At 36.1% G+C, this 25917-nt stretch overlaps 1 protein-coding gene across 3 annotated transcripts in view; it reads right to left on the reverse strand.

Annotated features, from left to right (window-relative positions):
* Positions 1 to 25917, reverse strand: part of ATP13A3 (ATPase type 13A3) — a 59149-nt gene that overhangs the window by 12667 nt on the left and 20565 nt on the right. For all 3 annotated transcript variants that reach the window (XM_014945946.1, XM_014945944.1, XM_014945945.1), the window contains exons 2-26: positions 24569 to 24662; positions 22444 to 22617; positions 21413 to 21583; positions 21020 to 21090; positions 16891 to 16971; positions 15263 to 15332; positions 14302 to 14436; positions 13491 to 13563; positions 11970 to 12101; positions 10829 to 11008; positions 9475 to 9632; positions 8619 to 8807; positions 7688 to 7749; positions 6961 to 7111; positions 6381 to 6497; positions 5318 to 5335; positions 5071 to 5224; positions 4864 to 4984; positions 4411 to 4535; positions 3298 to 3476; positions 2717 to 2839; positions 2554 to 2633; positions 1855 to 1897; positions 1650 to 1759; positions 719 to 815 (exon numbers count right to left, since the gene is read on the reverse strand). In XM_014945946.1, the coding sequence (XP_014801432.1) occupies positions 719 to 815; positions 1650 to 1759; positions 1855 to 1897; positions 2554 to 2633; positions 2717 to 2839; positions 3298 to 3476; positions 4411 to 4535; positions 4864 to 4984; positions 5071 to 5224; positions 5318 to 5335; positions 6381 to 6497; positions 6961 to 7111; positions 7688 to 7749; positions 8619 to 8807; positions 9475 to 9632; positions 10829 to 11008; positions 11970 to 12101; positions 13491 to 13563; positions 14302 to 14436; positions 15263 to 15332; positions 16891 to 16971; positions 21020 to 21090; positions 21413 to 21583; positions 22444 to 22617; positions 24569 to 24662 (2908 nt within the window). The remainder of the gene's footprint in view (positions 1 to 718; positions 816 to 1649; positions 1760 to 1854; positions 1898 to 2553; positions 2634 to 2716; positions 2840 to 3297; positions 3477 to 4410; positions 4536 to 4863; positions 4985 to 5070; positions 5225 to 5317; positions 5336 to 6380; positions 6498 to 6960; positions 7112 to 7687; positions 7750 to 8618; positions 8808 to 9474; positions 9633 to 10828; positions 11009 to 11969; positions 12102 to 13490; positions 13564 to 14301; positions 14437 to 15262; positions 15333 to 16890; positions 16972 to 21019; positions 21091 to 21412; positions 21584 to 22443; positions 22618 to 24568; positions 24663 to 25917) is intronic.

Consider the following 25917-nt stretch of genomic DNA (forward strand, 5'->3'; position numbering starts at 1 on the left):
GTCTTGAATACTCTACAATTCACAGATCAATTCCTCAAGTATCAAGGTATGAAACTATTTCAGTTTCAAGATGCATAAGCTATCTGTAATGGAAATTTGTTTGCAATCAAACTTATATTACTGAATCTTACAAACCAATGAAATTATAGCTTAAGCCCACAGTTTTCTCTAAACGCTATAACCTCAGTATGTAGTTATGCAGTTGTCAAAATTTCCGCCCAAAAGGTCCTTTAATACTTTGCATGTCTAATTTACTCAAAATACAAATTAAAATACAAGTTTTCTACCACATGCCATATTGTGAATCCAAACTTATTAACAGGAAATACTGCACTTTGCTTCCCCCCCAACTTGCAAGCTGTTCTCTTTCAATCCTTAAATAAAAAGAACGCATTGCCCTTTATTTACAGTTAGGCTATTTGAAAATGCTGACAGTTTCTAAGTAATGGAAAACTGTATTTTTGTTCAATTTATATGCTGTTTATTCTAGACTTTCTATTCACAGGCATTAGTTACTGCCTTTTTAAAATAGATACTACCACATTTTTCATACATTCAATATAAAAAAGCAAAAAAATACTAACAATACTTTTAGTCCAAACAGTTTTTACAATGCAGGTGTTGTGTAGTCAAAGAGATTTGCAACAATTTATATTAAATAGCTATCAATTTTCAAATCTCTGAATTACATTGTGCTGAAACACAATTAAATACTTACAGAATATAGCAGAGTAACACTGATGTACTGGATAATGCTGTATAATGCCATGAACTTAAATACACAGAAGGAAGTTATTAAAGCAGCACGGCCTTCCCTGTCAAAACAAATGCAATCTTGTAACTAGAAAGCTTTCTGTGCCAGCAGTTAAATTCTGCTTAGCAGAACATTAGCTGCAATTAAACATATCAGCAAACCCTTTGAGGGACATCAGGCTGAGACACATGGAGAAAAAGGGGTGAGAATGGTAAACTTGCAAGTACAAAGTTGCAAGCATGCCCTCTGAACTGAGCCATGGCCTTATTTTGGTCTTCTTTCGACTTTGTGGCTTTCCAACAGAGGTTTTAAAATGAAGGTCTGCTTCCAAAACCATCTATGAAGCGCTAGTATCCTACATGGATTGAATGAACGTGCAGTCAGCCACAGAGCTGCTGACTTCAGAAATGTTTCTGATTACGCATTACTTCATTAGTTCCACACAGACTTAATCATGCTCTTCTCTGGTTGAACTTTACCCAAAATTAATACCTATTCTAGAATCAAAAATTGGTCGAACCCTATTTAGAAAATTTGTTTCTACTTTGTATGGTGCTGAGCAGTTATCTGAAGAATTTTACTGCTTGCAATTACACACAGCCATCATGGAAACTAACATAGTCTCTAGAGTATCAAATTAAATACTAACATGTAGAAGCTCACTCACACTCTAAAGAATTAACTTTACATGGAAAAAAGGTGTTTATAATGATGAAATACTAAATCATGCTACAGCAAGCCCTTGCTCAGAGTACCTTCAGCATAGAAGCGGAACTACTAAAAATATATGACTTCTTTAATTCCAACTAGTTTCCTACAGCATCAAACATACACTACCACAGGGTATGCAAAACGACTTCCATGGACACATTTAAGTTTCCGTAAGTGGCATTACCTGATCAGCTTTGGCACGCAGGAAATACTAGGTGTCCTGGAAGTGAATGGTGATGCCACAGAAGCCTCAAGTTCAGATAAAGATATACCACCATGTGCCCTTTTTAGTGCCTGTCAGTTGACATTGAAAAAGAGAACATTAAAACTTGCTTTCTGCTGCAAAATTTAACTCAGCAGTTCTGTATAGAAGATAAAAATATACTTACGCCACAGTCATTTGCTCCATCTCCACACATGCCCACGTAGTAACTATAAAAGCCAAACAGATGTCAGCATTCTGGACCATTCCATAATCACAGTCCAGTTAGCTCATTTCATTAAATACTTCTATATTAATTGACTTATTCAGGGTTTGCTTAATAATAAGTGGTCATCAATGCTGAAAGCAATTACTGTTCCCATTACACATATAAAGAAGTAGACAGAAATGTTAACGTGACACAGCCAATCAAACCAGTCACAGTTATCAAGGTGCTTTCAAGGTGTATCTTTGCTCAAGGCAGAGATTTGTGCAGCAGTTCGCACAGCTGCACGGCCTGACACCAACAAACAATATAGTGACCATATCTGAACAGAAGTCATCCCACTAATACCTCTTTAATACACAGAAGACATTTGATGGATTTATTTATTAAGCCAAACAACCAGATTTATAATATACTTTAGTCAGTTTAGTTATTCATCATCTGTAACTTCACGGAAAAGTCTGAAACTTTCACAACTAGCCAGCAGATGGTACTATTCTCATTCCTGCTCAGCCAACAGGCTCATCTACCAACTCAAGGCAGTTTTGTTAGCCCAGTCTTTTTCATTTGGCAAAGCAGCTAGTGGCATACATAATGATTTCTTCCGTCACATCGAACGCCATCAGCCCTCCCGCTTTCTATGCTTAAGCAAATACTCACTCAACATTTTGTAAAGCTTCCACCAATTGAGTTTTCTGATCCGGCGCCATGCGAGCAAACACAGTGCCGTGTAACACAAGCTGGAAGACAGAAGATTTCTTAATGCTCACAAGGAAAAGTGTGTTCACCATCAAAAGTGCCCACACACAAGTAAAACGCTCACCTTGGGTACCAGGTCCTGAAAATGCTCCAAAATCACTGCAAATGACTTCCCATTCATTGCGAAATGGTATTTGGTCATCTGGAGATCCTCAAGGCTTTCATGGACCAATTTAACTGGAATATCCTGTCAGAAGTAATTTAATACGCTAACTGTAGTGTATTTACACAGATACCCTGTCATTTCAAGCTAATACCCAGAAGGGTATTCCTAGACATCCCCACACTAGAGGAGGTTTCTTAGAATGCTACTTGAAAGAAAACCTCATACAATGAAAACAATTACTTAGTAATAAGAAAATGTGGTTTAATATTTCAACTACCAGCAGCTAGAACAGTCTTAACAGACTGAAACGCGGGGAAAAAACACACCTGTCTCCTGCACTACTAAAATGTCAAATGTCACATCAGTTAAAAAACTAGCTCCCCCAGCTGTTTTACCACTCTCTGGTATTTTAGATCTGAAAGTCAACTAGTACATCAATTTTGATTTGACAGTTAACAGCAGATTTGCTACCTAATGGAATAAGATAAAAAGAAAGAAACTCAACAGTAAACCCAACTGCTTGCATTCTAAGATATTACCTCTGAGTTTATGGCTGGTGATGAACTAGTGCATTTTGCGAGGGTATCTGCATAATGCCAGTTGATCCTGGCAGCCTGCCCATCCTTTGGAGGTAGTGCTTCAGCAATAATGACCTTATCCTGAGGTAGAATCATTCCACAGTCTCTGGCCACAGAGATAGCAGTTAACATGTTATCCCCTGTTAAACAATTGCATTTAGAAAGGTTTCAGTTAGGAAAGGATCAATAGCGTATACTGCTATTCCACATTAAATAAAAGTTTAAAACTTTTAAAAGTTTTAAACTAGGAGGACAATGCCTAATCTACCAGTGACAGCCTGAGGGCAAACCAAGCCCACTGACAAAATTCAAAGCCTATCTTGTTAAATCCCTCCCCTGGACTATCATCACCAGAAACAGTGTGCTTCTTTCAGCCATAAGGATCTCTTATTGACCAAATCTTAGTTTATATTGGAAGTCGGGCAGAAAACATGCAACTATTTAAATACCACTTTTTAAACACAGTCACAGAACGTGCAAACACTGAGTTGCATTGCTAGCCTATCAAAACATTCTTTCAAAGCTGCAATACCTGTGATTTAAAAAGCAACCACTTGTTGCACGGATAACACTGAGCAGAGATACCTAGCCAGCTTACAGGGATATAAGTCATGCTTAGAAAAAAAAAAATTCCAATACAGAGTGACTTTTTATAATATAATTCAGAACAGTAGGGACCCTCAGGATGTCCTTGCATCCACCCTCCTGCTCAAAGCAGGGTCAGTCATTAAGAGTAGACGAGGACTTTGACTTTGATTTGAAAGACCTCTAAGGTTTTTTCATCCTTCAATTCAGTATAAAGCAACTTGTGCATGGAGACAGTGAGACGAAGCAACAGAGTAGAATTAACCCCCATACTGGTTTCCGATCTCTGACTTACCAAAGCAACTTTCACCCAAAAAGAAACATTGATGCTTGAATATTCTCACAATAGTTTCTAAACTTCCCTCTTGCTATAAATACAGCGTAATCCCAGACTATTGACACTAAAATTTGACATCATACACTTTAATTAAAATAAGACCAAAAAGAGATGGATTTTAATCTTTTGAGTATGAACGTTTACATGCTGACCTGTAACCATGACAGTGCGAATGTTGGCTTTATGCAAATCTTCAAGTACAGCAGGGGTTTCTTGCTTTAGCTTGTTTTGCATTATAATTAACCCCATAAATTCCATGTTGCTTTCAATAGCATCTCTGTAGAAAAAGTGACAATGAAAAAAAATTCGAAAAATTACGATTATTAGATGTAGTCTAAAAAGTCTTATTTTCAGTTTATCAAAGTAAATGGAAATGTTTATTTTTAACTATGAAAATTAAAGAATTTGCTTTATAAAAGTGATCCAAGAAATATCATCATTCACATTCATGTATACTTATCTTGCGCAGAACTACGTATGCCAAGACAGGATAGTAATAAACAAGAGTAGTAATTGATTTAAACAAAAATAAATTTTTCATAATTAATCCAAAGCATGTAGCTCCTAAAGCCCGTTACTTATTAACAAAACAAAGTCACTCTTACCTATTAATAGTCTGGACTTTGTGCCATGTAAGCTTAGACTCCAATTTTCTGTGAGCAAGAGCAATAACTCGGAAGCCCTGCTTAGTGTATTCTTCCAGGACACGCTCAAAGTCAACAGGAACTTTAAAAAGGTCAAGTTTAGAGTTATTAAAATTATTCACATTACAGCTGAACTACACAAGAAATAAAAATAGTTTGTTCCTTTACCTGTTTCCTGCTTACACAAGCTGGCAATCACTTCAGGGGCACCTTTCATGTAAGCATCCATTCTCTTCTCCCCTAGAACTCTCGCTATTACACACATACGCTGCAGAACTGAAGAAAATGGGAACTGGCGCACAATTCCAATCTCATAACTGGTCTGTGTCATACAGGAAGGAAGGAAGGAAGGAAAGTGTTACATCCATATACATTTTGAAAAAGAGTACATGCTTAATTGAAAAAGCATACTTACCGAAAGCTCAAACAATTCCTAAAAAAAAAGAAAAAACACATTTACTGTAAACATTTATTCTTAAGCATTTTTTTAGCTACAAACTATTTCAACATAAATCTACACAGTTCTCTCAACAAAGTCACATAGTATTTGCAACAGATTTCATAAAAGCTGAATATAAATATACTGCATCTGTTTAGAGTCCTTTATTTCAACTGATACATTGTAGAACTTTAGAGCTTGATTTCTTGATTAGAATTTGCAAGCTCTTTCACAGTCCAACCTCCATTTATCCTACATAAATGATTACAGTACTACAGTATTTCAGAATGAGGCTATGATTATTACATACATCCCCAAAAAAATAATGTAATAAGTTTCAAGAATATTCACGTGTCAACTTCTGCACAGTAATTACAGCTGTGCACGTACACCAAGTTCTGAACAAAAAAAGACACTTCTATCTACTAGAGTAAGACTCATACAGAGGAACCACCTTGCTATAGCCTCCCACTACCCTGTGTGTGATAATCCGGATATATAGACACATGCTTAAATTTCCCCTCCTGAAGTATTAAAAAAATACTTCAAAACACAGATAGAAGAAAAATTTAAATCTGCCAAGCACATGTAATTTTTAACTTAGCACTTAATTAAAACATGCATCTCTGAGGTGCAACGGTGGCAAGAACTCTGTGCTGTGCAGTGACATTAACAAAAACTTGTTTTAGCTGGAACAGCAAGGTGAGCACACCTAAGCACTTCATTAGCATGAATTTGGTAGAATTTGGTAGTAATACCAATATTAAAATGCATAGGCTTAAAAAGCTTTTGAGCACTTTATAACCAGTCAATAAGGGCAATAAATGCTGGCAATCAGTCTGCTCACCCTGAAAGCAGCGTATACTGAATCACTACCTTAAACATCACTTTAAACCTATCTTCTCCAACTTTGCCATCAAAAATCACAGTTTTGATACTGTTTGGATTACATCAACCAGAACCACAGCATATAGTTAAACAGATTTTTTTAAACACAAAGGACTACTTTAACTGAAAGAATTGCTTTGAATTGTTATACCATTTCTTGATTTGTTGCTTGCTTGCATTCTGGGAAAAGCTGTTTTGAAGGTCGAACCACTGTTGGCATGATTCGATTATGAAGGGCTGTTTCCTCCTCAGTTGCTTCCTCTAAAATCTGTATTAAAAATAATCAACTAATTTATACATTCATTAACTTTGATTTTTCTCATAATATAATTTTCAGGAAAAAAACCAGCCTTGGAAACCAGCCCAAGGTGCAATGATCTTTCTAAACAAGATTTCCTGTGAGAATTAAGTGTCTTCATTTATCAGTTAACTTAATATCCACTTTGCTATTTTTTACATTTTTATTATATGGATTGAAACCTTGCCACACACATCAGAAAGCAGAAAGTTAACTCTTCAGATTCTTTCAGTTCTAGAAGTTGTTGTACAGAACACATTTTAGGAACATTTTCATATTAAGACTTTGACACACGAGTATCGTCAAAGGCCCACCATAATACAGTTACAGCTTGGAACAGCATATAATGCCTAATCTTGTATAGAGCAGCGTAGGAAATTTCATATTACTGGTCTTAAAAACTTTTCTTCTCTTGAAACAAGCAGACGCTTACCCATCCTATTGCTTCAAACATCTTCAAATCAAGCGGATCCCCAGAAAGCACCCCCTCAATTTTTGTGAGGGAATGACAAGTCGCCATGCAAGCCACAAACTCCGACTTCAGCAAGCTCTCACTGCAAGCACTCTCTTCCGGCAAAAGGAAACTAAAACAATGAAGTTATAATATACTTAACACAATAATTATTTACTATGACCCAATTCAAAAGGTTTGTTTAGATTAACAGAAGAAAATGGACTGCACAAGTCTCTTCGCTGGTATTTTCACACATCAGAGAAAACAGGTTAAGACTGGGCTGGAATCTCCAGAAAAAGTCACAACCTTCTGTTTCCATCAAAAATTCTGTGTAAATTCACTGTCTAGTTTGATTACTCATACTCTTACCACTTTGTACGTACCTCAGTTAGCTAAGCTAATTCATTTTAGCAACCCAAAAAAGTCATCACTTAGGAGGACACGATTAAGGAAAACATGCTGTACTTTAACTGCATCATTTCTGCAGTATGAACCTAACAAGGTCTCAGACTGAAATTCCACCTCAGCCTTGTAAGAGTTTTAACTTTCATTACACCTAAACAATATTTTTCAGTTGCATTCTTACAGCTCGTTACAGAAATGCGAACAAATATGAGCTCACATTGAATTTTCTATTCTATTCTGCTGAAACTGTTAAAGCACCATTAAGTATCATATTTGCTGCCAGCTCTGAGCTTATTCTTACCGAGCATTTTCCACCCGTTGAATTCCCCAAAGGTCCAAGCCATCCTCAGTCAGTGTGCCCGTCTGCAAAATAAACCAAGGGGCATGGCAAGAAGAAAAAGCCTTCAGAAACAAATTAACCTCAGGTAAACCAAAAATTAACATCTAATTAACCAAATTACACGTGAACAATGTATTTTATTTTGTTTTCACTTAAAATCAAGACTTCAGAACAGGAAATGCAGTACCTCCCTTGATTTCTGCTAGTAACTAAGTTCCAACTCTGTTAAATAACATCAAAAAACATTCAAAGCAATCATGCCCCTCTTCAATATCTCTATATTCAGGGGCTGAGGACAACAGAAAATAGGTACTAAACCCATAGTGCTACTTTCTTACACTGCTAAAAAGAGCAATTAGAATATATTTACAAAGGAAATAATAAATGTAGTGTGGGTACTTCAGGCTTTAGATTAAAATCTGAGGAGGAAAATAAATTTTATTTAAGAATTAGCTAAAATCAAATTATTCTGGCTAGTGGCACCACTGTCTTTAATGTTAAGAAATAACAACAAGATACGCTGGTTTGGCTTTTCATCGAATAAAAGAAAATAAGAAACAAGTTTGACCTCACACTTCAAGATTTCCAGAGGCCTATGTACTAAATAAAACTTTTAATAGTCCTCAACTCTCACATTTCTGGAGTGCCAGTAGTAAGTTAGGACTTCGGAGTCTTGAGGTAAGAAAGCAGCTCTGTATTATAATAAATTTTTAGAGCAGACTAAATTGAGTTAACAGGTGGTAAACACTGATTATGTGGAAGTTACCAGGACAAAATGACCTAACTTATACAAAAGCAATGAATTGTCCTGGAGTTGCTAGTCTATACAAATTCCTTTTAATAATACAATGTCTTTCCAGGTGGCAACACAAATTTCCAAAATTCACCTAACCTTATCAAAACACACAAGGTTCAGCTGGCCACAAATATTTATCCTTTGTGGGCTGATGCAGAAGATGCCAATTTTTTTCAGCCTTCTTTGTGCATAAACAATGCCAGCAGTCATGGCAGCCGGGAGCGCTGGAGGCACCGTGATGGTGATAATGTCCAGAGACTCAATGATGATGGTGTGAGCTGGAACCTGCAATAAAGGTCAGAGTTAATGAACAAGAACTCATTACCTAAAGACTCCCTATGCCACTGAAGCATTACATTACTATTATCAAAAGCAAAATCCACACATAGCTTTCCTCAGTACAGCATGTTCTGGATTGTCCAGAAACCTAGTGCAATCTTCACCCACCATCAGCAACCATGGTAATCCAGTCCTAAATTATCCATAACCTATAACCCTCAAGTTTTCACTTTTTCATCTGCAAATATATTACTTTCAAACAGTAACAGAATAATGCAAATTTTTTTGAGAGAAAAAAATTACAGTTATCAGTTATTAATTTCTTGGTAAGGACTTTTTTTGTCTGCAGCATGCTTTAAATGTGCTGTATCCTATTTATTCCAGCTGGATATCAGTCAGATGACAATCTAACTTATAATAAAGATAGATATCTAGTAATTGGGTTAGTAGAAATTGAGGTAAACTCAAATTTCACTCTAATATATTCAAATTCTGCTTCTCTGCTGAATTTTATTCTCAGTAAGCTTGTCTTTCTCATTCCATTAATACAAAATAGAGCAAAAAAAATTTCACTTAATATTGAGTTGTTTCTCATCATCTGTGAAGTGTGTTGGAAACAATGATCAAACCTTTTCTAAAACAAGGCTGTTCAGGACCAAAAATGAAAACATACCTCATTTAAGATGCTATTGACAACCGTGTAAAGAAACCCAATGCCTGCCACCACTACCAGAGACAGGAGAAACAAATAGGCATCTCTGTACAGTTTAAAATCAGTTGGCTTTGGATACAGTATGGAACGAACAAGCTGTCCTTTAGCAGTACTAAAGCCTAGAAATAAAAAGGAGTAAGTCATTAAAAGTACAAACAAGAGCAAAGCTATTCAGACATATTAAAAACCTCAATGAAACCCTTAAGCTACTCATTTCATTACAACTATTTCTCAATACACAGTAACAGATGTTTTGCAATACTGTAATTAAGGTGCTTCAAAAATGTATGTGCACATCATACAAAGTGTTTCTTTCCTATGACATGCAGAGTAGAAGAAATAAGTCTTCAGTAGTTCCCTTCTGTTCCTGTTTTGGACCTGTATATACACGTCAGGCTGGGCACATAATTTTTTATTTAAGAAATAAAAGAAGTTCAGACGGGTCTTATTAAAGGGGAGATGTGTTCAAGGGAAAGGAAATATTTTTCTTTGAAAAAAGAGACTAATAAAAGCCTCTATAAAGATGTTATTGAGTTCAATAAAAAAAAATCAGAACACCGACTGCTGAAACAGACTAACACAAGGTGAAGAGAGGACACCGAGAAAGAAGAGGCTAATTAGGACAAAATTACTTGTTGGAAAACTTTCTTTGAATAGTATTTTAGTCAAAGTAGTCAAATTTATTCTATCCAATTCTATTGTAGCTTGGATTACAGCTTACATTCATCTATTTCGTAGTGTTTTTCTTAAGATCATCTTTGTAAAGCAGGATTCCTCGACTACATTAGTCTGTGCAGTTGTTTTTAATAGAATATCTGTATTATCTAAACCCAAACCTTTAACATATTAGTATGAATAAGCACGTCTGTAGAAAGGGCTAGATCGAGCACATTTTTTTAAACAAATGTTATGTGCTTTGGTGAAACTATGGGCAAAGAAAACATTTGACATTGCCAATGACTCCACTAAAATGAACTGCTCCCCACTACCCGCCCAATCCTATGGCGTGCCAGACCTTTTCAAAGAGGTGTATGTAGCTTCAACCAGTACAGCATAAAAGAGATCTAAAAGACCCAAAAATGCTTCAGGTAAGTTTTAAATTGATGCTAAAGGATGATTCACTGTCTTGCTTGCCAATTGGTACTTCCCAGGCCATTATCTAATTCTATTGTTGTAAGACATTTATCAAATTGTTTGGGGAACACTCATTTATCCAAGCTTAGCAATATTCAACACAATACTCCAAACTATCAGTTGACACACACCTACAAAAGTGAGCAGTATGTTAACAAGTGATAAAGATAATGATCAGTACCTGTTCTCACTACTAGAGCTTTGACCAATTCTCCAGTATAAAAACGTGTTTGAATGACATTGGTTCCACAGAACAAAGTATGCCGTTTATGCACTTCTGGACTGTATATTTCATCTCCCATTGCTTTCGGATATTCTGAAGGATTTGGTAGATTAATCTTTGTGACAGGAACACTTTCACCTTAAATGGAAAAGGAGTTTCTAAGCAAGATCAAATAGAAATAGACATTTTTTTCCTTCAAAACTTCAGAACATATGTGAGATCATATAATCTCACTTCATCAGCACAGAAGCAGACATGGAAAAAGCCATCTTCCTTTCAGCAAGTTATTAGGTAGCATCTCACTTATTAGCCTCAGCTCACCAGATTCCTTATCCTATTTAACTCTATTCATTATTCACCATTTCAGCTTTTGTGCCTCTTAATTCAAATCAGATAGGTGTAAAATCCAGTTCATTGGAAAAAAAAAAAAAACAATCAGGACAAGCTTCCTTCTCCTGCTGCAAGGCATCACCCCATCTTTACTCAGAAAAACTAGGGGGTTTTTACCGGCTGCTAGCAGCAGCAAGAGGCTCAAGTATATTCGAAGAATTGAACATGATAAAACACAATCTCTGAACTATAATTTTCTTAACACTGCCAGTGCAGACTGATTATCCTAGGAATAACAAAAATTTACTGAGGCTGTCCTTCAAATATACCAGGTCCCTGGTTTCAGAGTACGCAGGCACAACTTGAGATAATTTCTGTTTTTAAATACAGCAGAACATTCTACTCACTAGCTTCATTCTTGGAAACAGCTAAAAAGCTTGGGCAAAAATTTTCTGAAGAAACATACTGCAGAACTCAATCTGCACAGAGAACACCAAGTCAAGAGGCAGAAGACAAACTACCAAGAAGAAAGCTTTTCAACAAGAAACTATTACTCATTTTGGGAATTGCCAAGCAGTACCAGAAAGCTGTTGCAGACAAGCAGAGCACAAGTATATCAGTACTTAGGAGCACAGGTAGTTCTAAGAACGTACATGATTCAAGCAAAATAAACATATGCATTTCCACTAGAGCATAGTGCAAGTTAAGCATGCACACACGTATAAACCAGTACGCTCAGCCACACAAAACTGTATCAAGTTTACTTTACCTGTTAACATGCTTTCATTTACAATGCAAGTACCACTGAGAAGCACTGCATCACAGGGCATAATTGTCCCATTAGATGGAATCAACATGATATCTCCAGGCACAAGGTCGGTGGAAAGGATTTCTTCTATTTCTGAGTGTTAAAACACAAACAAGTTTACCTGAAAATAGCCACCATCTACAAAACCTGATAAAGATCCTCACAGCTAAGATCCAGGTGGTGACAATTCAGATTATACTTCAATTTATTAATGGCATTATGAAAAGTTTTTGAAAAGATATAGAAAAAAGCCATCTATACACCCAATTCCATCAGATTAAACTCTAGACCACATGGATATAGTTCATCATAATAAATGAAAGAAATCAACTTGGTACAAGAGATTAACAATTAACTTCAGTATAAAGACAAAAGTCCAACACAAATGCATGCCCTACAAAAAAATATCCCACACCACAACCTAACCACCTTCAACTCATGTTGTATCCAAATGAGCAACAGTCCAGAAATCAATTTGCAGCCCCTACTGTGCAATAAATTGTAATGGAAACCCAACATGTGTAAATCTTTAAACCAAGAAAGAAACTACAACGTCAATTACATATGTGGAGCAGTAGATAAAGAGAAACAGGAATAGTGCAAGCACCTCATCTAGAACAAACCCGACACTCACTAAAAATACTATCTAGAAGGACAATCATAGAATCATAGCTTCCTATGGGGTTGGAAAGCACCTCTAGAGATCATCTAGTGTGTAAATCTATAAACTAAGAAAGAAACTACAACGTCAATTACATATGTGGAGCAGTAGATAAAGAGAAACAGGAATAGTGCAAGCACCTCATCTAGAACAAACCCGACCCTCACTAAAAATACTATCTAGAAGGACAATCATAGAATCATAGCTTCCTATGGGGTTGGAAAGCACCTCTAGAGATCATCTAGTCCAACCCCCCCACCACCAGATCGGGTCTACCTAGAGCAGGTTGCACAGGAACTTGTCCAGGCAGGTTTTGAATGTTCCCAAAGAAGGAGAGTCCACCACTCCCTGGGCAGCTTGTTCCAGTGCTCTACCACTCTCACAGTAAACAAGTTCCTTCTCACATTTAGGTGGAACTTCTTATACTCAAGTTTGTGCCCATTTCCTCTTGTCCTGTCACTGAGCAGCACTGAAAAAAGGATGCTGTGGGAGACGGTGTTGAAAGCCTTGCTGAAGTCAAGGTAGACAACATCCACCACCCTCTTCTCATCTATCCAACCAGTCATGCCATCATAGAAAGCTATCAAGTTAGTCTGACATGACTTCCCCTTGGTAAATCCATGTTGACTACTTCTACAATAGTGAACAGATGATTATCCTATTCAAATTCCACTTTGCAACTTCTTGTTTTTCCATGCAATTTTCCTGACAAATGCAAACATTTTAAGTTGACAAAGAAAGCATAGATGCACATCAACTCTACACTCACACATTTAACGAATAATTTAAATTCAACCTTCTGAACCACCTGTGAAGCTTACCTTGATTTCCTCTGCAGACAGAAACCCTGACAATGCTGTGAGCTGCTACCATGTCATGTAACATAACATATTGCTGCAAAGGGGAGAAAACAGTTCACTATTTAAAAGCAAAGCTTGTTATCTTCTAAATGCACGTTCTATCTCTACAAGTCAAAGTTATGAGATTCTTTACTAATGTTCTTTTACAACAAAGTGTTACTGACAACATTCTTTTGAACATAGGGAATCTATGGGCAAATAAATTTTGAGTGCATCAACCTGTACAGGTTCCTACTTCTAACAGCATTCTGAAAGCAAATACACACTGCCATGCAAAACGTCATTAAAACATTTGGTCATTAACATACATAAGTAAGAACTGCAGTAGTTCTACAAACTTGGATTAAGGTAAGAGGGGCTTTTTTTGTCTCTGGTCTGAATTCAGAGATTACAATTTAAGGATAATTACTACTTTGATTTCCATCAGCTACAGCCAAGTTCACAGAGAAAAGCACATCACCAATTTAACAACGTTTGGCTGGTGCTCAGTTCCATTGGTCAATACAACTTGGTAAATAAATTTGTGTCCGTTCTATTTAAGTGGGGTAGTGTTTCTGTTACCTGAGCTCAACCTAGTGACTCAACAGCATGGAAAGTCAGCAGAGAGGGTCTCAAGGAGAACTGTAAATCCAAATTCTTTCAGCTCAAAGAAGGAAAACCTGTAACAATATTCTACCTATATCCCTCCGAAAAATTCTTAAAGATTTGCAGGCAATTCACATCAAAATAAACCAAACAGCTGAAAAGATGCATCTGTTTTCTTTGAACTTACCTTTCTAATGGTGTAGAGTGAGCTAACAATGGATATTACAGACATGATCACAATTGCTAATGCATAGTAGTGATATTCATCAGTGATCCACAATATCACACTGAACAACTGAAAAATGTAAAAAGGGTTGAGAACCTAGAAGAGTAACAGAATATTAAAGTTAGACCAAAAGGTTACACGCATTCTCCATCAGAAGAATCATAATCATCCTCCTCCACGGAGGAGATAATTCTTTCAGTTCTTTACACCTGATTTTGCCAAACTGCTCTCTCTTTTTCACCACTTCCTCTGCTCTTCAAAAGCCCAGTTCCCACTAAAATAATACATGAATACATACTTTCAAGACTGTGTGCATTTCACCCCTTCACCTCAAAGGAAAATGATGGGAACATCTGATGTGTTAATTTGGATGTTATTATGTATTTCTTATTAATAAATGCACTGACACCTCAAGTTCTTACCCCATTAGTTCAGGTTCGAGAGTTTCTTTGTTCAAAAGTTTCTATCACGTGGATAACAAGTCAATCATACAAATCCATGTGACACAGGGAAAATGGAACAAATCCAACAAAAGTATATGCAAGAACATGTTTGATTTGATGCATATGTTGTAATGTATAATCCCTGGGCCGATAACAGAAAACATAATTGGTGGCTTTATGTTTGAAATGAACAACAAAAAAATACATAAGATGCACACCCTCTCAAAGAATTCTGACACATTTTCTAATGTCCTTGCTAAGGCACCAGGTTGTGAATTCTGAAGAGCTTACAATTAAGGCCGTTAGAGTTTGGAGAGCTCAAAAATAGAAGTCCATATAATTTTGCTTTACAGTGCTGGACTTTGGGGGAAGTTTCTGTTTTACATTATTATTTGAAGACCAGTCCAATAGTCATTGTACTAAAAGTAACTTATAATTATACTTTTTTCTCTTTAAATTTGTTCAAGAAAAGATCTTACCTCCTTAATCAGAAGCTTAAAAATGGAAGGCACTTTCACAGCAATTTCATTTACTCCATAGAATGCTTTTCTGCATTAACAAAAGAAAATTAACAAAAGACAGTTAACATTTATTAGAAATCTTATACACTTCAAAGTAACTCCATTAAAATGAGAAAGTACAAAATTTTATTTAACCTGTCACCCCTTTTATTTATCACATTCTTTCAAAAGGCACTTATCAGTAAATATTTTTGAATACAACGATAGTTATTTTATACTTCAATTTAACTTATTTTTTAGGTTCTTTTTAATAAGATTTCCCTGTAAACTGTGTATAGGTCCAATGTTAGTAAATATGTAATTCTGAAAGCCAGTAAGACTTATTAACTTAAACCTCAAAAAAGTGTTAAGTCTTACTCTGCAGTAAGAGACTGTTTTCATGGTTCTGTATCCTAGTTTTATTCTTAGCATGAAGAAAGGCAAATCATGAAAGGGGGAGTAAGAACCACCCTCTGATGGGATCTGAGATGGTTAAATGAATTGACATGAAGAAGCCCTTAAAGGATGTTCTTAAGGAAAAGGCTTTTCTTGTAGCAAAAGACACAAACTGACAGAAAATGGAATGATGAGCAAGCAGGTGCTTCCATTATTTTAAACTCTAAGGAGAGGTCATTTGCAAAAAAACAGCCAGGAATGTAACATAACCTGAAATACTTCAGTCTGGGTAGTCTTATCAATAAATTCAAACACCAATAATTAAGTACATATCTATATTTTCACAACAGATATTCCAGCTTCCTGTTCAAATTTGAGAACCAAGAAATCCCTGAACTATGTACCATTACAGTTACATTTCAAAGGCTTTTTTCCCCACACTAATTTCTTCTCTACCCATGCACTTCAGTTGTGTCCCTTGACAAGCATTTTTGCACAGTTAAGGTAAAACAGCATGTTAAAAATATTTTTTCCCAATTATTTCTTGCAAACCAGAATTAAAAGAAAAAGCGGGGAATGCATTTAGCCCCAACCAACCAGAGACAGATCCATGCAAGCTATAGGACACACCTCTTATACCAACTAAGCTTTTAAAATTCAAGCCAAAGTCCTGAGACCTGGAAATTTCAGCCTGATCTTCCTAAAAAAAGAAAACAGTTACAGTTCAGGCCAGGTTTGCTGTTTCCTGGCACCCACTATTCCTTATCAGACATCTAGTACACTACCCCCTCCCTCAATGACCATTAGCCAAGGCTGGGAAAGAAAACAAGCAGCAGCAGAGCTTGAGACAAATGAGCACCTTTCCAGCTAAAGTGCCCTTGATGGACTGATGGACTTTTCCTCTGGGACTCAGTCTGTTTTACCTCTGAACCCATACATTTCCTTCAACAATGACACTATGTAGTACCTTGTGATAACATTTGTCACTTAAGGGCAGGTTATTTGGAAACAAATAGCTACTATTTTCACATCAACTACTCAATGTATAGGAAAGTAAAACAAGAATTTCATATATCTAACAGCCTTCTTAGAAGGAAGCGGTACAGCCTATCTGTAATCACTAATCACCTAATTGTCTTCTAGCTTTGTTAGCGCTTTGAGCACAGGTAACAGAACAAAAACAATTCTTCCCTTAAATACTATAACATTACCTGAAATCATGCATTCCCTTTGTCAGTCCTGTGCTGTGTTCGTTATGAATTGAAGAACAGAATGTAGATTCATCTAGACCTCTAAGCAAAGGAAAAAGTCAATGAGTTATTTAAGAAACCTGATATTTCAAATGAAGTATTCAGTAACTAAAGAGCTAGGTCTTTGCCAAAAGTCACACTGTATTATAAAAAAAAAAGTCTACGGATTAATGTTTTTCTAGCAATTTTGTCACAACTGTAGATATATTAATAAGATGTCAAAAGTGTTCCTCTTGTTGACTCTTACTCTGTGTGATAGTCATATCTATTTCAATCAAAATGGAGATACACTAAAGAAAAAAAAAAAAAAAAAAAAAAGCCGCGCTAGCATAACTACTATTCAAAAGCCCCTAAAAAGAAACAATGAGCAAGTTTTACAAAATACATGAAATCAATATGGATTAATATTTCTTCAAATAACATTCATTTGTCTCTAAGTAGTAATGGAGGCATTTTAGAAACAATTATTAATCAATTTAACAAATAAATCTATACTGAAGCTGCTTTGCAGCATCTTGATACCAAAGTTTTATCCGTGATTAGGTAATGTACAGTCTACATTTTAAATACTTCCTTATCACTGGAAGATGCATCTTCACAGAACATTTCTACATGCTGTGAAAGCAAATGCTACAGTTTAGAGATCATTTCAGCTACCAAACTCAGTAGATCGCACATATCATGGCCAATATCCAGGCATTTTCCAGCAAATATACTTTGGTTGCACAAGAAAACATTACTACCTTCCAAAAGGCTTTCACAGACGACATGACAAAACCAGGACTACTCAACCCAAGTCTTTTTTATGTTGGATATTTATTAGGTTATATACTAACAAGGATTCAGAGTTGTCCCAGTGAAAACTCTTTATTGTGCATACATAATGACAACTATTTCCATTCTCTAGAACACAGGAAAAGCTTTAAACATCCTCACTACTGCAAAGGCTAGGACCATGTTTCTGCCAACTTCTCATAAAAGAATAGAGGACAAAAATGTTAATGTGTTAATCTGCCCACAGGTTTACAAGGTTTCCCTAAAATTTTTCAAGTACAAGGATTTTAAAATTATGCTTTTTACATGAAGAAATATACAATTCTCTGTTAACGGTGCCTTTCCTCCCATTCTATCCCAAATGATTCAGTTTTTCTTTTCCTGGACAAAAAGGAATAGAACAGTGGGTTTAAGAAGAGCCCCTAAAACTAAGTGCTTTATATGCAAATATGCATACCTATGTAATGTCCATGTGAAGACAAACCTTCTAATAGGAAGTTATCTGCTTTTTACAGTACTGAATTCCCAGGGCATTTAAAAAAAAAATCCCTGTGTCCACACAGTTTATTACATAAAGCACTCATCAACTCACTCAGAGATTCAGTTGATACTAGCTAAAACAAAACAGACATACAAGGTCAAAGTTGCATCCTCTTTGGCTATGTGACCAAGTCTGATTTAGTTTAAGAACAATTACACTTGCATTTCCTGTGTTTAAAGAGTGATCTTAATATTACATTATTATAAAAAGAACAATGATATGAAACTCAAGCTCTCATAACTACACTAGTCGCCCAAGAAATCTTAATTTGCTTCCCTTCTGTATTGTGCTAAGTCTTTAATTATGTAATCAAACTGTTCTGTCTCTTGATACTTGGATAATTAACTGCACAGAGTGAATCTATCCTCATGACGTAGTATTGTTCTTAAATCACAACTACAACTGTTGCTTGCCTTATGATTGTACTATGAAGCTCTCAGTCTTGTATCCTGTCTCTTCACAAATATTAACTTGATTCTCTACCATATTATTATCTGGTTTTTACATAAATTGAAGAGCAGATTAAGAAAAGGTATCTTGAGGAAAGACAAGAGCTTAAGACTTCTTTTCAGAATAGTTAGCATTCATCAGCTCAGCTATTATTTCAGAGGTGGTACCTAGTACTTCACCAGATGATCACGCCCAATTCACTTTAGAGAAAAGTTATAACAAACTTCTTATTTGACCTTGTGCAAAAGTGACTTGGTATTCTGCCAGTATTGGGTATGTCTAAGACATGTCTCTTTATTATCCCATTGGTGAATAATGGTGTCCAGCTAGGCTAGAGTACCTGACTAAACAAGTCGTCAGGCTCAGTCGTTGCCAATACATTAAACAAATGAAAGTTTGGCATATCAGCAAGAATGTGACTGAATAAATGCTCACATAACTTCACAGACATATCTAAGATTTTTCCAGGGCTTATAAATTGGCTGAGTTATCACAAGAACATCAAACGGCACAAATAGCCCAAAAATGCCAAGTTTCAAGTAATTCTAAGGAACATTTTTCCCAAACATGAGGAGTAATATAGGGTTTTTGCCCCATATCAGTTCTTAGCATAAAAGTATAGGTTTGGGTTATTTTTTTAAATCTCATCTGTGGGAAATACTCCCTTTGAACAGTTTAAATTAGCAACACTATAGGCATGAAAACAGAACCTGGTAATGTAAAATGACAAGTGTCACTACCTGCACCACTGCAATTCACAGGAGGCTTAACATAAAGGTTACATTAAAAGCTTTTAATCATTTATACTTGAAGGGAGACATTTCCACCCTCCCAGAGGAGGAGTGCTCAGGATTGTAAACTGCTTGTATTATGATAATGTCTTTAAATTGTTTCTTTATCATTGCTGATAAATCTCCATACTATTTGCACACATGATTTTTTAAAACATAAGAAACATTTGCTGAGTATGTTTCTTCTTATGGAAATTTTGGCTATTTAACTGTCCTTCAGTCACCACTATTTTTTTCTATATGTAGTGCTTGGACTTTTCCATGTGATAGTTCAATGCACTGAACATTGATTTAAGCTAAGAAGAGGTTATATTTCTGATCTGAACTTCTTATTTTAGCAAGCAATTGTCAAAAATGGAGAAACCTGTGTTCATTTAACTTGTTAGCACTAAGAGAAGGCCTTAGCAGTAGCATCAGAAAAAAAAAAAAAAAAAAAATTTTTTTCTTAAAAAAGCTTTTAATCATTTATACTTGAAGGGAGACATTTCCACCCTCCCAGAGGAGGAGTGCTCAGGATTGTAAACTGCTTGTATTATGATAATGTCTTTAAATTGTTTCTTTATCATTGCTGATAAATCTCCATACTATTTGCACACATGATTTTTTAAAACATAAGAAACATTTGCTGAGTATGTTTCTTCTTATGGAAATTTTGGCTATTTAACTGTCCTTCAGTCACCACTATTTTTTTCTATATGTAGTGCTTGGACTTTTCCATGTGATAGTTCAATGCACTGAACATTGATTTAAGCTAAGAAGAGGTTATATTTCTGATCTGAACTTCTTATTTTAGCAAGCAATTGTCAAAAATGGAGAAACCTGTGTTCATTTAACTTGTTAGCACTAAGAGAAGGCCTTAGCAGTAGCATCAAAAAAAAAAAAAAAAAAGAACTTTCTTCTTAAACTCTTAAGGATGAAGTGCTACTGGATAAAAGTAGCACTTTTACAAACAGCACATCACATCCAGTGAGCACAGCTAGTACTGCCCACTAAAGACGTTTTCCATCAGTGAGAGAAGAGCCCTGGTTTTGTTACTGAAGAATAACAGGAGGGAACAAATTCAGCTCAACTGGACTAAACTGTAGCAGCACAGACCTAGAAAAAGGCAAGCAACAAGGTATTTGGTGAATTCTCCTCTTCCTAGATACTTCTTTAGGGTCTAGCTCAGCAGCAATCCAAAAAATAGAAGTTATTCCATCAGAAGGAAAGTTTTTAAGAGTTTATAGAAGGGGAGCTACTGTCTATAAATAGGTGCTCTGATTCTCAAATAACACTCCAAGAAAAAGCAAAAAGCCTGCAGAGGCATATAAGAATCATGCTCAATAAAGGTAGATTAAACAAATACCTTCCTTTCAAAGTCACATACAAGTTAAAAATTTCTCTGCTCTCACTGTGGTTCAAACAAAGACTCAATAAGTGAAAACAGCTGGTCGGAACATGATACCAGTCTTCATCATATTCTTAGACATGCAATTGTATTTAAAAAAAATGCAGTCTGAAGCACAACACACAAGAAAAAAAAAAGTATTCTTACCGTAAAACATCAAAACTTTGAACGGAATCATTCCAGAAATACTTCACGCTGTGATGTGAGAAATAACGAATCTGCAAAGGCAGACAGAGATATTAAACTAGCACCACTTAACACCTCTCTTTTGACTGAAATTATTCTGAACAGCAATAGAAAGTGAATGTAAAAAAATTTCACTAAAGACATGAATAGTTGCCTTTCAAAATAGTATTTCAAGCATTCCACAATTTCCAATAACAAGTTATTGAGAAAAAGATTTGTGCTCCACCCGAAGAATAAGTTAGCCTTTTAGACAAACGCAGCAGCTCACATGGACTGTACTGTGTGTGTGTTTACTCCAGACACTATTTGAGATAGTTTGAAAATCAGCAAGCGTAGCATTGCAGGTTTACTTACAGGCAAATACTTTTTCAAATCATTTTTATTCTCTTCTGCAGCAGATTCACAGAAATGAACAGCATGGCCATTTGAAACCTTGTGTACAATGGGGTTAGGATTCTGTAAAGGGTTGGCTCCCAATGAAGGCATAATGCGAACCTTTGCACAAAACCATATCTTGAATTCATCCTTAACAAGGAGGAAAAAAAATGAGTTAGTTGAAACACCATTTAAACAGCATCTTACTACAACAGAAGTAGCAAAATGTGTCAAAAACAGATGACAGATTAGCAGAGCCCATACATAACTACAGAAGGTATCCCCAAATTAGTATCAGCTACCTTAAGAATAAATTTTTTTTCCACAGTTCTAAAAGCGGGGTTTTTTAGCACTTCTACTTTTTTTTTGGGCTGAAAGATTTAAAATTTTTTTTAAGCAATGAGTCTCAGTACTTGAATTTTGACATCTTCAGCTCTTCACAATTTAATATAGTCCTTCTGTAGGAGGAGGAACTATGGGATTCCTATGCAGTTAGCTGCGCCCACCTGGCAACTTCATATAACTGAGGACAACATAATAACCAGCAAGTACACAGCAAGTGTGGAAGAAGAAAATCACTTGAAATCAAACCCCACTTGGGTCCACAGTTACACGTTAATTCAACAAATTTATCTTTCCTGAACAAGGGAGGAGAAACCTGAAAACCATGTTATCAGGTTATACGAACCAGGTATCTGTTCTGAAACCTGTCATGACAACAGGATTCATATATTTAATTCTTAAAAGCCAAAAATCAAAGACTTTCTTTTTGCTGTGTCCCCTGCAAACAGCTGCCAGTCATCCCATTATGGGCAGCAAAGTTATGTACAAGGAGCAGCAAAAGCTACAGACAGCAAAGCTATGGACAAGTACCAAAGAGCACAGTTCTGCAGTGCTGTAAAACAAAATTGTATCTACATCGCAGACAAGGATTTGTGTATTTTAGTAAGCAGCCAGAGGGATGTGAAACAGCTGCAAACTGGGGGAAGTGCACCCTCCTATGGACTTACAGTTGTTCTCAGCAGAACCACTTCACAGTCTTTAAGCGTAGTCCTTCTGCACGTTGCTTTCACACGCCACTGAGGCATCCAGTAGAGGAGGAGGAGAAGAAAACCACCAGAACAGATCACTCCTACAGTAACTAGCACCAACTTCCAACGGCACAGTTCATAACCATAGATCTCCTGCATGGAAACAGAGAAACAAATAACAAACAATGACCCTCTATAATTGCTCTGGCTTGGGAAGACAACATTAATTTTTTCATAAAGTGCGGTATTTAAAGCAAATCAAATTTGAAAGCCAATTTCCCTCTTTTTATTCCCTTGGGGGAAGAAAGATTTTAAAAACTTAATATATGACAGGGAGGCAACAAAAAGGAGGACAAATATAAACATCAGTAGAAGCCTCAGAAAGGCAGAGCACACATACTGTTTACAACATTTCATTATGGGACCTGTCTCCTCTCTGCACTGCTCCCTAAGGACTTCAGTTCCAACACAAACTGCCTTAACTCTCAGTGAACACCAAATTTTTGACCACAACCATGACCCAGTACAAGCTAACTAAGCAGCCAGAAGTAAAAGCTTATTTAGTTTTGTCAAATACTGATTTTACCACATTAGTATTTGACTACCTAGCACAGCTTTGAATGCTAGCATAGCATTAGTTTTTGTTGCCAGCAGAATTTCATACTTTCTAAACAAACATGTAAATTTATTTGTCAAACACTACTTTTAAGTAAATAAACTGGTTTATTTTGCCTGCCATGTAACAAGAAATGCTACCATGAAACATTAGAAACTGCAAGCTGCCTTGTCAAAGCCTCTGTAACTTGCACCAGCTGGAAAAAACCCCACAATATTAAGTGTGCCTTGGTCAAAGGCAAGTATCAACTTAACCTGATGACAGCCAGGAACAGAAAATAATTCAGTGACTTACTAGATGCTGTGTTACATTCCTGAGTTTCACATTACATCATTAGATTATATTTCCTGCTGCAAAAGGGCAAAGAAGTTTCCCATTGAGTCCCACCCACATTGTTCATACTGACCCCAACTTTTTGCAAATTCTTTTGTACTTTTCATTAAACAATATTATAAATTGTTTAAACTCCTCTCCTAAGAAAAGCCTTTTCAACAAGTTCATTTTGCAGCCTTCTCAGCTGACAAGCAGCAGAAACAAAACCCATTATCAGTTACCCCCAAAACACTGCAGTCAGTATTCACTCCTTACCAATAAAAACCAGTGGGTGAAAGACAGTGGGAAAGGTTAATGCTTTTTGGGGGCAAAACAAAATTTCTTCTTCCCCAAAACGTTTATTTTTAGTGATCAGACTATAAGCATCTCAGTTTCATTTTTTGTTGAAAGGTGTATTTGCCTACTCTCTGCATTAGAGCTGGTCTAGTGAAGAGCAGCTTTTCCTAGCAGCGTGCACAAAGGGAGGAACAAGTACTTTAATTCACAGGAACCCACCACTGTTTAAAACAAAAATCCTCATATACCCTAAATATTTTCTGCTCTCTCTAGAATGGCTAGAAATTTAAAGATCAGCTGCCACTATTTGCCTGCCAAAGCTAACTGCTGTGTCTTCCAGGACAAAGGACGAGAGATATAATTGCTCTAGTAGGAAGCAAAGTTTATGTGCTACCAAATACCGCCACAACTGCTCGCCATGCTTTAGGGAGTGGGTCTTATCTGCATAAATATGAATATGCAAGAGTATGCAGAGTACAGTCAGATTATGGAGCATTAACCTGCTTTAACAGACAAGAAAAAAAGCCGCAAAATTTGGAGAAAACAAAAAAAAAACCCAAACCACTAAAGCCAAACACTTTGCTTCCATTTTCCTTTAAAAAACATTAAAATGTTAAGTACCAAAATTTTTTATCTATTGAACTGCTGACCTCAATGTAGGCAACTCAGAACCTTTGCAAAGGCTTTCAACAAAAACATTTCCTATCCCAAGACTAGATTTCTTAATACCAAAAAAGATTAAAAAGGATAACCTTATAAAACTGGTAAAATCATTTAAACTGAGACAGTCCACTTCCTGATGAAATATGTCCCATAGAGAGGGGAAAACATGGAAGTGTTTCTTTCCCCGTATAAAAATAGACAAACAGAATTAATTACCATCTCATCCTCCTCTGCTTTATTGACAAATTTCTTTTCTTCTTTCTCCATGTTTAGTACGATATGGAACTTCTCAACTTGAGATATGGAAGACCTTTAACAACAAAAAAATTAAAAATTGAAACATTACTGATTTTATAGCTAAATATGAGGTTATTGCTGAGTTATCTTCAGCAAGCACAACACACTGACATCATATTAATATAGACCTTAAATTTTCACTGTTACTAGTTTCCAGTAGTAATGGCCCAAGGAGCTCTAGTAAAGCTTTAGGATTGAACACTGGATGAATACAAGTGAAATACTGCAGAAACAGCAGGCTTTTAAGGAGAGAAAAGAGTACACACCAATTTAACTGGGTTACATTCTACATGCAGCAAGCAGGTTTTGGTACATTCTACAAACTTCACGATGGAAAATGTAAATTAAACCTGTAAAAAGAAAAAGCTTAAAAGTAGGTCAAGATAACGCTTTTCTATCATTCTATATCGAGGTAGCTCCAATCAGATGCTTTCAGAAGCCAGGCTGTGCTCCACAAGGAATTGCATTGTACCCCCGAGATACGCATTTCTCATCTGAGAAGAAAAGTAAGTATATGCTAAAAAACGTTTAGTTCCCAGTTTAATCTTTCTAAATCAAGACTTGTTTAATGGCCAGTTAGTCTTTTCCCTTCTTTCCAGTTCTTTTACCATCCAATTTGTATCAATAGGTTCATTTCTTATTGTAAATCTCTTATAGTTGCAAATCTTGAGGGATGCTTTGAGGATAAATTATCATCACAAGTTTCATGAACAGGTGAAGGCATGAAAAAATATGAACCTGTCTATGAGATGAACATATTGCACACAGACCCCCATTCCAATAGAGAAGAACTACAAACAAAAGGCTACATACTATGAAGCTCATCACAAGTTTTAACATCACATAAACAAAGAAAACAAAGATACCAAGTCAAAGAGCTAAAGTTTTGAAATTAAAACTGCATCCAACGTTCATTTGGGTACTCCCTGTACACGTGAATTGTATACAATTTATAATTAATGCACCCGTATTGTATTTCCACAGGACCACCTACTGTAGATAAAACTACTGAATAGCCAGTGCTAACCTGCCAAGGCTTGGATTAACTATCATTCTCTGCACTGACACCGTACAGCCTCTGCTTTTAGTTACGGCACATATGTAAATCACTCTATCACTCTGAAGACAGCACTTACTACCACAGCATATAAGCAGTCCTCAGGTATTAAGGATTGACTGCCCTAGCACAAGTAGTTGGTTGTAATTGTCATTTTTCAGATAGAATGCTGTTACTACAAATAAAAAAAAAAAAAAAAAAAAAAAGGGAA

Source organism: Calidris pugnax, unplaced genomic scaffold (assembly GCF_001431845.1).
Source record: "Calidris pugnax isolate Ruff unplaced genomic scaffold, ASM143184v1 scaffold111, whole genome shotgun sequence".
In the NCBI taxonomy this organism is placed as follows: domain Eukaryota; kingdom Metazoa; phylum Chordata; class Aves; order Charadriiformes; family Scolopacidae; genus Calidris; species Calidris pugnax.